The 13,261-nt window shown below is 58.6% G+C and overlaps 3 protein-coding genes across 3 annotated transcripts; 1 reads left to right on the top strand and 2 right to left on the bottom strand.

The window, feature by feature from the left end:
- Window positions 1–885: 885 nt before the first annotated feature.
- Window positions 886–1,669, bottom strand: HRG_07180 (uncharacterized protein; the record flags this gene model as incomplete). The annotated part of the gene is made up of 2 exons (XM_044865651.1): window positions 886–1,147; window positions 1,203–1,669. 2 exons carry the CDS (start codon window positions 1,667–1,669, stop codon window positions 886–888), a joined length of 729 nt encoding a protein of 242 aa, XP_044719613.1.
- Window positions 1,670–4,595: 2,926 nt separating this feature from the next.
- On the top strand, window positions 4,596–9,895 carry HRG_07179 (PIF1-like helicase domain-containing protein; the record flags this gene model as incomplete). The annotated part of the gene is made up of 14 exons (XM_044865650.1): window positions 4,596–4,666; window positions 4,724–5,530; window positions 5,593–6,228; window positions 6,336–6,420; window positions 6,503–6,640; window positions 6,772–7,017; window positions 7,107–7,271; window positions 7,466–7,563; window positions 7,629–8,179; window positions 8,227–8,813; window positions 8,887–8,950; window positions 8,992–9,175; window positions 9,241–9,619; window positions 9,701–9,895. 14 exons carry the CDS (start codon window positions 4,596–4,598, stop codon window positions 9,893–9,895), a joined length of 4,206 nt encoding a protein of 1,401 aa, XP_044719612.1.
- A 1,710-nt stretch (window positions 9,896–11,605) lies between these two features.
- HRG_07178 (uncharacterized protein) lies at window positions 11,606–12,889 on the bottom strand (the record flags this gene model as incomplete). Its single annotated transcript, XM_044865649.1, has 3 exons — window positions 11,606–12,427; window positions 12,489–12,528; window positions 12,594–12,889. 3 exons carry the CDS (start codon window positions 12,887–12,889, stop codon window positions 11,606–11,608), a joined length of 1,158 nt encoding a protein of 385 aa, XP_044719611.1.
- Window positions 12,890–13,261: the final 372 nt, after the last annotated feature.

The following is a 13,261-nucleotide window of genomic DNA, read 5'->3' as shown; positions in this document are numbered from 1 at the left end:
GGAGAGGCGGCAGGGGTGAAGAGAGTGGGTGGGTAATGCATGTGTGGGCGAGTGGAAGGCTCTGAGGATTTACAGGTGCTATAAGTGGTGGATATAAACAGAATAAGGAGTATATTGGAGAAGTTTTGACTGGATTGTCTTTGTGAAAAGGAGAGCAAGAGGAGAAGGAAATATCCCATTAGGGCCTTTCGCACTTGAGTTTGAGGATGATGAAACATGTTCCTTGTCATGTTGTGTTGTTTCGTTCGTTGCTTTACAGAATATTCTTGGGCGGATGTCGGGCGCGGTGCGGTCGGGAAGAGATTGACGCCGGAGGTCTGATAGGGCCAGAGGCGGATGTGGCTGGGTGATTGACTGGCTCGGTGTCCGTCTCTGAGTCTCCCGGGTCTTCTTGGGACAGAAGGGAGGAAGTGTCGGATTTGGCGGGGCCTCGACTATCACAGGCGGCGACTATGGTGGAAATTTCTGGAGAAAGTCGCGGTCTCTTGGTTGGGGTTTGGTCGGGATCGGGCAATGACCGCTTTGATGTCATCATAAGGATCGACTGACCTAGATGCAGGCGGCGTGGGGAGGCGCCGCTTGGGGCGGCATTGCGTTTTTGGTAGAGGTAAACCTGGCCAACGCATCGCTATAGTCCGAGGGTTGCCGACTGAGCCCTTGGGTGTCGTCGGCAGTAGCTGTGTCGCAGAAGCCTGGTTGGACATGGCCCTGTCAAGGAAAGTCCATGTATCGGGGACGACGATGAAGATATAGTCTTGCTCGAAGGCCGGGGCATGTGTCATGATCTGGTGATCGAGTAAGCCGGCGATTTTGCCCGTGCAGGTGAGGAGAGCGTTCGGCTGGAACTGGCTATCGCGCCTCTCGGTCATCTTCTTGCATAGGAGGTCAAGGATTGGCGTGAATGGGGAAGATGACGAAAAGTTGAAAGGGATGAAAGCCCTTGAAGGGTGTTTTGCCCGGAATCCCAGGACAGATAAAGGTCGAGAGCTGGACAAAGCCGCAACAGCTCAGCTGGGTGTCGTCAAGGGCCGCAGCCGAGTTTCCATGCAGAAGGTCGCGGCCGGAACCGATGACAGGTCCCGTGAAGGAGACAATGGGTTGTATCGCTGGGAAGGCATCCGCCGAGCCGAGGGTGCGAGGGATGACTCTGTGGCCATCGTCAGAGAAGGTAGTGGTGACGGAGGTCTGGAGCATACACCTACGGCTGGTAGCTGTGGTCGCGGACGATGAGAGCCGGGATGGTGTATTCTGTAATGTTGTCATCCTCCGACTCGAAGCTATCACGTCGCTCGATTTCCCACGTCAGGGCAAAGGGATGAACACGGCCGACCATAAAGAACCACTGCTCGGTCCATTCCGAGGGGATTATCTGTTGGTTGTATATGGAAATATTAAGGCTCAAGAAGATGCAGGTCGATGGATTGTCAGGATCTGACCGGATTGCTGCATACTCTGGAGTCGACAGCCATGAGGGCGTTGGAAGGAAGACCCTCGCTAGGGTTTCTGCGTTGAGCCCTTTGACACGATGCTCATTCTGGTAGGCGAACCTAGACGGGCAGCCGGGCTGGACAAAGGCCATCATGGACATGTCGGCGCCAGCATTTTTCTGGCTGTCAAGAGGTTGCCGCGGGGAGGACGAGGTATCGACGTTGAGCTGGGAGGCCGACATCGTGAGAACATGGCAGATGTGGTCACCGTGGAAGTGTAAAGGAGGGGTTAGGCAGAGTAGAGGTAGGCATCCTATAAAGCAGGTTTTCTTGCTGCTCGAAAGAGGGCTCGTGGCTCGGGTCGGGGAGACTTGAGAGTCAGTGAATGCTACCTAGGTGATAGATCAGAAGCGGGGGTATGCGGGAATGAGCTGGCGAGGTTCTCGAGCAGTCTCGACCATCTGGTTCTGTGGTCGTGAGTGAAGTAGGGAGCCGGGGGTTGGAAGTTGAGTAGGGGTGATGGCTATGTTGCGAGAAGTTGGAGGTCGGCGAACGGTAAGGTTAGTGTGGGTAAGACTGCGGAGAAAGTCCAGTAGTCCCCTTCGGTGTCATCGTTGCATGGAGTAGATAGCAAAGGGGGCAATAACGAATGAGAGTGAAGGAAAGAAAGAGGTTATGGTAGTATTGCAGGACTCCCTTTTTGACGGTCGTCGGTAGTTGGATGGGCATTGCGTGCGGCTGAGCGAGGCGGGTGCCGACCGTGTCGAGTCTACTATTGGGACACGGTGAAGTCGGATATATGGGTCGACCTGAGGAGGAGGATGCGAGTTGGTCACGAGAACTTTCCAAGAGGGTTTGCAAGTCGAGACTCCGGTGGCTAGCGACTACAAGAGGACAGGCAGGGGTCCTGGCTATCGCTTTAGCATTAAGGCCGTTGATGCGACATTGGTGCTGGCGAGGGAGCAAATCTAGAAGGGTAGTCCGGCTGCATGAGGGACGTCATGGACATGTTATCGCCGGCAGCCTTGTGGCTGTTGCTCGACGAGGCGGATTGGCGGGTATTGATGGTGAACTGATGCGCAAGGTTGGTAGGATGGTGTTGGAAGGGCTGAAGAGTATGGTTTGAAGTGTGCGGCAGGCGGTTGTCGCGGCCATCTCCATGTGCCGGAGGTCGGCAGTGGCCAGGATTCGCTGGAGTGCGCAAAGAGAGCACGGCGATGGAAGGGTCGCTTTGGCAAAGCCGGGGTAGCAGGTCGCACGTGGAGACCAGGCGAGGCCGGGACGGTGGACGCACATAGATAGGCATGGTAACGGGGGAATATAGAGGGGTAGTATTGCATCGCCTCGGTACCATAGGGAAGCATTTTATAGGGAAGCTATAAGGGAAGAAACGCCACGGCCATGAGGAAGTGATGGCTAGGAGCTTCCATTCGGGAGAAGTAGCGTCGTCAACAAGCGAGACTGTCAAGTGGAGGTGCTCCGGAGCCAAAGCTTTATAGCCTGTTGCCAATTTACGGCAGTCGACGTCGAGGAGGCAGCAGCATGGCGGACAGTCCTGCAGTGAAGTTAAGCGAGGCGGTTGCTCACCCTGAAGCCTGTTCGTTGTCAGTCGGGGATGGAGAAGAGGTGAGAACGTGAGCGGGTCGGGTTCGGGGCTCGGAGATGGTGCGACAGGAGCCGGTGTAGATGTGGTGGCAGCTTCTGAGAGGGCCGCAGAGCACGGGGAGAGCCTGGGACGGTTACGAAGATACGAATCACGGGCGAATGCGGCATCAACGTTCCGGCCGATTCAGCCTAGGAAACCTGTGGTTGAAGACACCGCATGGAGACAGCACGCAGAAGCAATTGCGAGGTCGTTGCCGAGAAGACCGCCGCGAGGCGGTTTGCGGTCAAACAGAGCACGGAAGTTCCATAATATGGTTAGCAGCGGAAGTTCCGCGCAACATCAGTCACCGGGTCAGCTTCCGAGGCCCCTGTTGCCTAGGGAACGTGGAGATATGGGGTAGCGGACTCTGATCGTCCGCTCCTCATCGGCACTTTCTGCCTCAGGAGGAGATCCTGAAGATGAGGAGCAACGTGTTACGGCGGCGGCGGGCGATGTCCCGAGTGTTCATTCGAAGGAGGTACCGAAGCTTCGATCCATCCAGCCTAGGGAACCGGTATTCGACAACTTAAGAGAAAACGGGCAATTAGCAGCAGCGATTGCGTCTGGTTTGCCCAAGCGCCGTCGGGGACGGAGTTGGCGGGTAAAGGAGTACCAGGCCGCAGGGGTGTCTCCAACGCAGCAGGTACGGCGCAGCATCCGGGGCCGTCTCCTGTGGGGGTGGGCGACGCCGCGGCAGAGCCAGCGGACGCTTCGCTGAGCGGGCGGAGGCTGCAGCAAAGGGAGGTGGGCGGCTCATCGCGGGTGGCGGCTGGGAGCCCGTGCAGTTTGATCGGCAGCAAGAACGAGGAGAGTGCTGGAAAGGGCAAGGACTGAGGTCAAGGTTCGGCGTGGAAAACGTTCGCCAGCACGGCCCGGTGCCTGTCCAGTGCAAAGGGCCGGATGGCGTGTCAGGGATGCGCACGTAGTCGGGCAGTCGTCGCCAAAGCTGCCGCATCCGACGGCTTGCGAAGAAGCGAATCAGCCACGGAGAGAAGAAATCATGGATCGGAGGCGGCCCCGGAGGCGGCCCCGGAGGCGGGAGAAGAGAAAACGTCTTCCTGGTCCGGACGAGCGCCCGAGAAAACAGATTCGGAGTGGAATCGGAAGGCAGAGGAGTCGGGAGCTGCGGGCCGAAGACCTGGCGAGTGTGCTGCGTTTTTTGGAGGAAGACTTCGCCATGAAGGAGAGGCTGTCTAACGATCAGACGTGGTGTACGCCAATACCGCACGACAGGAAGGTGTCGACGGTGCGGATTTTTATCAGGCGTTCCACGATGCGAGCACGTTGCCGATACGGACCTGCATGATGTGCTACCGCAAGCGTACGAGAAAAGAGCTGAGGAGATCAGATGGGATCAATGGCTGTCAAGCTGCGTGCCAGAGGGCGGCCGCTCACCATTTTCATGCCGGAGCTGCTTTCCCGAAGGCGAGCCCGTGTCGGTGTGTGCGGAGTGTGCCCGATGCCTGGCGCGCGGGAGTCTGTCGCCGGCGGTCCATCTTCACACTCGCCTTGGCTGTGAGCACATGTTCCCTGACGAGCTCAAGGGACTCACGCTGGTCGAAGAGAAGCTCGTCTCGCTCAACTCCTGCTATGGGTTTGTCACGAGATATAGCATTCCGGGCGGGCAGAGGCAGGCCGTGAGGTATCCGAGGCACGTCAAGGGCCACATCACAGTGTTTCCCAACAACGTGCAGGAGCTGGCGACCAGGTGCTCCCGCACCCCTTTGCAAGCACTGGACGAGATCCACGTTTCGTGGCAGGGCGTGGAGAAGCCGGCACCGAGCGACCTGTCGAGTCTCTTGTCGGTGAGGCGGCGGGTCGTCGAGAGGGCTCTTGTTTGGCTGAAGAGGAGCAACCCCCACTACGCCGAGATCGAGATCGACGTGGCGGAGATGGAGAGTTGGGGAGACCCGATAGACGGGGTGCCGGCCTTGGTGTATGATCGCATGGAGCGGAACGAGCCGTCCGCATGGGAGAAAACGCGGACGGCGCACGTTGTGCCGCCCACGGAGCGCGCCATGGACGACGAGGGGTCGGTGGAGATCGAGGAACTCTTCGCTCTGCTCAACCAAAGGCAGGAAACGGGAGGCGAGGCTGAAGGGCACGGGCCCAACGAAGAAGGCGCGGGTCGTGATGGAGTTGGTGCTAGCCCCGATCAGAACGTTCGACCAATCAACGAGGTGACGTCTTCCGGCATGTTTGGGCTGGACGGACCGCCAGACGTGGCGGATGTCGAGAAGCTGCGGTTTGCCTGTGACGCTGTTGGCGCAGGTGCCGACGACGGCCGCGCGGGCCGAGAACGTGGGTCGGATCCTCGGTGGGGTCGAGGGCGTGGCGACGATGGCAGTGAGCCATACATTCGAGTCTCGCGGGGGGATGAGTTTGCCGACTCCTTTGAGACGTCCTTCTTCGCCAGAACGTTCCCGACCCTGTTCCCATTTGGCGTTGGGGGACCAAGGCTGGCCGAAGAGGCCATAGCCGAGGCGGGGAAGGCCCTACCAACTTGCGAGGCACCGGTAGAGCTGCTGAGGCAGGGGCGGCAGCGGGAGACATCGTATCCTCCCGAAGCTTGAACCTCCGGATTTGGGCCGACATCGTGCTCCGGCGCCATGGTGGCCGGTTTGCGTTGCACCACATATTTGCATTTCTCGTCTTCAACATGGGGGTGCGGTCGAGGAACCGCCGCGTCAGCATGCTGAGTGTGGCGAGGAAGGACTTCGGCAAGGTCGAGCGCGTTGCCCGCTCGATGACCGCGCAAAGGTTAGCGGCGGCGAGGGTCGAGTTGGAGAGCTCGGGCAAGACGACCGATGAGGGCGTGAAGGAGCTTCTCAGGAGCCTCTCGCTGTACGGCCACCGGCAACCCATGTCGAGAGAGGTTCGGCTCAATATGCGGCGGAAAATCCAGTCGCTCATCGTTGGCTACGGCGTTCCGGCCATCTGGTTCACCATCAACCCAAACGACATTACGAACCCGGTGAAGCTGCGACTGGCGGCATATCGGACACGCGATCCCGGCGCGGCCGAGGAGTTCCTAGAAGGCCTTGGGAGTGCGTACAAGCGGACAAGGCTGGCCATGTCCGATCCGATGAGCGCCGCCGTATTCTTCCACCGGGAGATGAAGCTGTTCTTCGATCATTACGTGAAGGTCGGAGAAGAGTCGGTATTCGGGCGCATCGGCAAGTACTATGGCGCTGTGGAGACCAACGAACGAGGGCGCTTCATGTTCACGGCTTGCTCTGGTTGCACGGAAACGCGCATCTCAGCTCGATGCTTGCCGACATCCACGGGGAGGATCAGGCGGCGTATCGCGAGCGAATCATACGATACGTCGATAGTGTCTTCTCCGAGGTAAGAATAGCTAAGACGTGTCACTGAGAACCTGAATTGCTCGTCCGATGGACAAACGGGGCCAGGCTGACGTGCAAGATAGGATCTGGATCAGGAAGGGTTCTGCGCCGTGCAAGCGGAGCGATCTGTGACGTCCGATATTTCCTCCCTGCTGGACAACACCGAGCAGTTTTCGGCCGCATTTGACGAGGAGGCCAACTTCTGTGCCGGCGCTACACAGGTTCACACGCATAGCCCGACCTGTGTCAAGTATTCTTGGGCAAAGGAGCGCGGAAAGGGAATCCATGCCGGTTTAAGTCTCCATGGAGGTTGGTCGACAAGACCGCCATCACGGCAGACGGGGTGTTGCAGATCCGGAGGACTCACAGCATGGTCAATCGATGGAACAAGGCTATCGCTGTTGGGCTCCGGCACAACCACGACATTTCCTTCATTGCGACGCAGCGCAAGACCATGGCCCTTATGTATTATGTCACGAACTACGCGACGAAGGTGGAGGACCCGGTGTGGAAGCGTGTGGCGGCCGCGGCCGATCTCCTGGCCGCCTCAACGGGTGACGGCACGGCCAACGGAGGACAGGACGACGGTGGAGGTGCTGTTGGCGATGACGCCGCCAAGGGAACAGGACGCGACAGTTCTTGATGAGGGTGGCGAATCGTGTGTTCACGGAGCGTCCGCTATCTCAGGTCGAGGTCGTCGCTCATCTTCTTGGATATCCGGCCGAGTTCACCAACAGCAGCGCCTGGGCGTACCTGAACACATCTCTGCTGTACTGGGAAGTCTTTCGACGGTGGCCGTATCTCCGACGAGCAAGTGGCGCGGCGGCCATAGATGATACTCTGGATGAGTCGGTCGTTGTCGAAGAAGCAGGCCTGAGGATCTCCCACGTTGAGGCGTACCAGCACCGGGAGAGCTCCTGCGAGGGCTATGCTTATACGACTACATATCGCTCGTTAGACTAAAACGCACCAGTAAGGATGAGAGCTGTGCGGCCTGGGGAGGTGCCCTTCGAGGATGGATGGGCGCCAGGAGACGCTGGGTCCAGGTGCTCAGGCGGCCGGGCAAGCATGCTACCGTCTGCCTCGATGGCTACCTGAGCAAGGACTTCGGCCACAACGACGACGAGGAGTCGTGCCACCGGAGGTGTGTATAGCAACCGCCCTGCCGGCAGGCATCATCAGAGTGGCTAACCTCCCCTCCCCTTAAAGGGCAGCCGTGCAGCATCTTGCGCTATTTGTGCCGTGGGAGTCCTTTCTGTGCGAAGAAACAGGTGAGATCAATAGCATCTGGGAGCGGGCGCGAGAGGCGCTGGCCCCGAGAATATCATGTCTCGTCGACAACGTGCAGCTGCTTCGACGATCAGCCGAAGACGCAAAGCGCGACGCCAAGCAATGGGCGGCCTCATCCGGCGATGGCGATTCCACGGTCGCCCACGTCGAGGAGGGCGAGACAGGCGAGGCGGGCGCAGAATTTGCAGCGACGTATCGGTCCAACAACATCGGAGACGCAACGCGCCTGATCGACGTCGTCCGAGGCGCAGTGGGCACGAATCAGGTGACGGCCAAGTCGCCGGAGCTCATGGCAATGATGCGGCAGCTCTGTCGATTCCAGCAATCGGCGCTCTGCTCAACGGCCGAGCTCGAGGCCATCGCGATTCCCGAACAAGGGTTGAGGTGCATAAGCATGCCAGGGCGGGTATTTTCCGGGGCCGCACTACCGCCGCAGGATCAGGTCAAGGCTATCAAGTCGCAGCAGATAAGTGCGTCGAGGAAAGGGAGAGAATGATCCAAGGCGTACAAACCACAGTCGCAGTCCGGGAAAGCGATCGCCGAGCTGCGTTGCGGAGGGTGATGACCGGCTTCGGGGAGGACGACGTCGAAATGACGACAGCCGACTCCGACGAGACGGCTAGCGACGCAGAAGCGGGAATGCGCGTCCAGTTTGGCCCATCGACCTCCTTCTTCGCGGCGGGCAAGGAGTTGTCAACACGGCTAACGCTGAACAAGAGGCAGTCGATCGCTTTCCTAATAATATGCCGCCAGCTCGATTTGATGCGACAAACGAATAGGGGCGATGCCGGCCAGCTCTGCCAGCTCGTCGGCGGCGAGGGGGGCACCGGCAAGTCGCGGATCATTGGGGCACTCGTCGAGCTGTTCAGTGGGAAGAGCCTTTCGAATCGTCTGCTGATCACGGCGACGTCAGGGACTGCCGCGGCGCAGATCAACGGCATCACGATCCACTCCGCCTGCGGGTTCACTAAAGACCAAGGGGCGGGCGGCGCGAACACAGCCAAGGACCTTGACGGGGTGCGGCTGACAAAACGGGCGGAGCGGTTCATCCACGGCCAGTCTCGGATGGACTGGCAGGAGAAGGACGTGCTTGTCATCGACGAGGTGAGCATGCTCGGAGCGCGGACGCTGCACGCCATAAACGAGCGACTCTGTCGGCTTCGCGGATCGCAGAAAGATTTCGGGGATCCCCATCGTCCTCTTCTGCGGAGACTTTCAGCAGTTCCGGCCGGTCCAGAGAGGTCGATCGTCCTGCCGAGCGCGGCCATCTCGTGGGACGTAGACAACTCGTTCAAGGCCGAGCAGCGGCACCAGCACGACAAAGCGCACGCGCTGTGGAAGAGATTCACGACGGTCGTCATGTTGAACGAGCAAATGCGCGCCGGGGATCCGGAATTGCAGGGGCTGCTGAAGCGGATCCGGCAGGGTGTGCAGGACCGCACGGATCTGGACCTCCTCAACTCAAGGTGCTACCGCGAGGGCAGGCGGATCCTTGGGAGACTGGCATCACCGTGGTGACGCCGCTGAACAGGAATCGGTGGAACCTAAACATGGAGGCAAGCTTGGCGTTCCGGGTCCAGCAGCGGTCGACGATGCGCATCTTCATCTCCGAGCACAAGTGGAAGGAGGGCCTGCCGACCGAGGAAGAAGCGATCATGATACTCAATCAAGGCGACGATAGCGCGATCCCCGTGCCGGCCGTCTTCATGTTCGTGGCCGGGATGCCGGTCGTCGTGAACCACAACACCCATCAGGGGCTGAAGCTGGTGAACGGCGCCGGCTACTCGGCGGTGGAGGTCATTGTCGACAAGGCGTCCCCAGGGCATCGAATCTCGTCCGACATGACGATCCACTTCGGGCCGCCGGCGGGGATATTACTGGAATCGGCGACGACAAAGGACCTCCACTTCGTCGGGATGCCGCCGGGCACGATCTTGTTAACGCCGATGAGCGTCAGGATACACTGCCAACGAAAGCGGCCGTGGCAGCAGAACGACGTCAGCCGGAAGGGATTGCCGTGCGCAGCAGCCTTCGCCTGCACGGACTACAAGGTGCAGGGCAGAACGCCAGAGCGCGTGGCCCTGGAGCTGCGGGGACACGGACGACGAAAGTCGATGGAAGGGCCGTGCCCTCGCAATGCGACCCGTACAGCTTATATGTGCAGCTATCGCGCTGTCGAACGCTAGACGGCATCACGCTCGTGTCCAAGGTGCGGAGAGAGACTTGGTGGGCAACCGAGTCCCCGAAGAGATGACCGCCGCGCAGGCCAGGCTGGAGGTGCTAAGCGAGAGGACTGTCGAGGAAGCTTTGCGTCGGTCGGATGGCGACGCTGAAGAGTCAAGGAGAGTTGTCAGGTGAGGTGACGAGGGGAGAAGACGGAGGAGCGCCGGCGGGCAAGAAGACAAGGGCACTGGGCAGCAGCGATCAACGAGGGCGACTTTAGACTTGAAGGAAGAACCCGCTAGAAAGGCATGAACGAAAGGGCAAAGACAAAAGACGCAAGTTTTAGACACAATAAGAAAACCGGCGGACGAAAGGAAAAGGTTGGCATTGGCATTGGCATTGGCAAGGGGGTAAACAGGAGTATAAACGGGGGGGAAACAGGGCAAGGCATGAGAGGGGCAAGAAAAGGCGGCAGCGACCAATGATGAGGGAGGGACGGAAGGGTCGGCGACCAATCACACGGGATCTTTTATTCCGAAAGAGGAAATAAATCAGCCAATCAGAGGCGGAGGATGTGGGGGTGAAGCAGTCTGGGGCCTTTTTTCCCCGCGCGCTAATGAAGTCCTTTCGTTCCTCAAGGCAAAAGTTGGAGGATTGAGTTAACACATGAAAATGACGTTGGATGAGATGACGTTGGAGAGGGAGTCATCTATTTGAAGGTTTTTGTGGTGGTTGCGGCACTAGGTAACCGGCAATTCCTTCCCGCAGTAGCTTGCATTGCGCGACGGCCGGTTGGGGGCGAAACGTAGAGGCCTTGGGAGCGCGCGCCAACGTGTCATGCAGCACAACGTGTCAAGAAAAGCAAGGCGAAGGTGAGAAGGGATGGGTGGAAGAGCCGATACAATAGATCGGACAAGTAGAATCCGATCCGGAGCCACGGGCTTTTCCCCGTCCTTCTCATCATACGTACCTACCTACGCATTATCACCCATAGCATCTAAATCACGGCCAAGTCAGTTGTGGCAACGTCCACGGTTCGATTCGAATTCATGTGCCAAATCGGTGCCAAGCAATTCATACGCAGCCACGGCATTGCCCGGAGCCTCATCACCGGCGCAAACCGCGCCGGAGAGGATGCTGAATACAAGGAACAATTTGCACAGGCCATGATGCCTCTCATGAAGGAGCATGAATCAGCATGTCGCAGCGCGTCGGGGCTTTCTGCGAATGCTGCGGGCGGTTTGCGACAGATATCCTACAGAGTCCAATATCTTTGCTGCACGCGGACGAAGCTCGCATTATAGTTTGGGTCACATCTTTATGCGGAAGCGGGCAGTGCGAGGTGGAAATGAGACAGGAAATGCAACTGATGATGGGGGAAATGCGGCAAGAGCACGAAACACGCGACGGGTTCTTAGGACGCACTGGTTGCACGGAGGTCACGTTGTGCAAAGTATGCGGGACGACCGCGGGCGTGAGTCGCTGCGGCAGATGTCATGGAAGTGGCATACTGCGGGAAAGAACACCAAAAGGCGGACTGGAAGGTTCACAAAAAGGCATGCCGAGAGAAGATCACTAGAGAGGAAGGTCTGGAAGGGAATGATGACGAGATCCGAAGTTGTGGACGGAGTGTTGTAAGATTGCAGCTCGGTGTAGATATTTGCTAAGAAGCAAGATAAAGCATGGAACTAAATCACTTTTCTATGAATGTTATAACTTATATCGGTAGACTATTATATCAAGCAGTTACTCTGTTTCCGTTGTCCTTTGCCTGGGTGGCGGTTTCTGAGCGGCCGGGCCGATGAGTCTGACGTGTAGGCAACGATCGAATCAATGGCGGGTCCCAAGACGGTTCCCGAGGCAGGACTCTGTCTCATCGTCTCCGGCTCGAAGGAAGAAGAGGCAGCGGAAAGCGAGAACGATTGAGTGGCAGAGCTTCCAGTGGCGGCCGATGAGGAAGGTTTTGAGGTCAACTGCAACAGGCGCGGTTTCTTCGTTGGCGTGTCGGCGGGCTCGGGACAAGGACGCTTCTGCAGCGGTGTAACGGGATCGGCCGAAGCCGAAGTCGAAGCCGAAGGCGGAGGACTCGGCGGGAGGGCGCCAGGTGTAGCGACAGAGAAAGAGGCAGCGCGGGCATCCTGGAAGGCCGCCGAAGCGGAGGACGGTTGCCGCTTCGGTGGCGATGTGAGGGCTAAGGCCGACGCGGCTGCGGTGGTGGCGGCCTTGTCGAGAAAAGTCCAAGAATCCGGGACGACGATGAAGACGTAGTCTCTGTCGGAGCTCGGCTGGTGGACCATGACGCGGTGATCGAGGAGGCCAGCGACCTTGCCCGTGCAGGTGAAGGAGATATTGGTCTGAAATTGAGAGTCCCGCCTCTCGGCCATCTTCTTGCAAAGGATGGCCCACGGGTTGGCGCGGATGGGGAAGATGACGAAGACCTGAAACGGGTGGAAGCCCTGAGAGGATCTTGTCCGGGATCCGGGAGTGATATAGGTCGAAAGCTGGAGGAAGCCGCAGCACCTCAGCTGGGTGGCGTCCAGACCTGGCAGAAGGTCCTGTCGTAGCAGGAGTGGCCGGGGCCAACGATGAGGCCGGTGAAGGAAACGATGGGGATACGGGGAAGCTGTCCATGGAGGCAAAGAGCCTAGGAAGAACGCTTGAGGCCCATTTCAGCTAAATTTGGTGCTCGAGGTGTGCGCGGAGGAATTGGGTAGTCCTTACGGCTGGTAGCCTTGGTCGCGGATGATAAGGGCGGGCATAGTGTAGAGAAGGATGCCTCCGGCGCCAGACTCAAGACCGTCTCGTTGCTCGACCTCCCACGCAAGGGCGTAGGGATGGACGCGGCCATTCATGAAAAACCACTCTTCGGTCCATTCGGAGGCGACAACTGGCTGATTGTAAATTGAGAGATTGAGGCTGAAGAAGATGGATGTCGCGGAGTCGTCGGTATCCGATCGGAGAGGCGCATATTCCGCAGTGAGCAACCACGACGGAGGAGGCAGGAAGACGCGGGCCATGGTCTCGGCGTTGAGGCCTCTGATGCGATGCTCGTCTTGGTGGGCGAATCTGGAGGGCAATCCGGCTGGACGAAGAACATCATGGACATTTCACCGCCAGCGCCTCTCTGGCTGTCGAGCGGCCTTCGAAGGTGTGGTGGGGCAGAGGTGAAGAGGAAGACATGGTGTATCACTGCATCTACGTGGGGTTGATCAGTGTTTTGTCCCGCACGCAAACGACTGTTGCAACCGTGGAGCAGGAAAGTAGGAAGCGGAGAGTGAACGAGCTTATTGTATTTTGAAGGGATTACGGAAAGGACGGGAGGGCGAGCAACTTTGTCATGACAAGCATGAGGAGAAGAATGGTGCACATGGTGCTCAACGCCACGAATG

The sequence above is a fragment of the Hirsutella rhossiliensis genome (assembly GCF_020360975.1).
Source record: "Hirsutella rhossiliensis strain HR02 chromosome Unknown scaffold00007, whole genome shotgun sequence".
Classification (NCBI taxonomy): domain Eukaryota; kingdom Fungi; phylum Ascomycota; class Sordariomycetes; order Hypocreales; family Ophiocordycipitaceae; genus Hirsutella; species Hirsutella rhossiliensis.
This window is presented reverse-complemented; position numbering and strand designations above follow the sequence as displayed.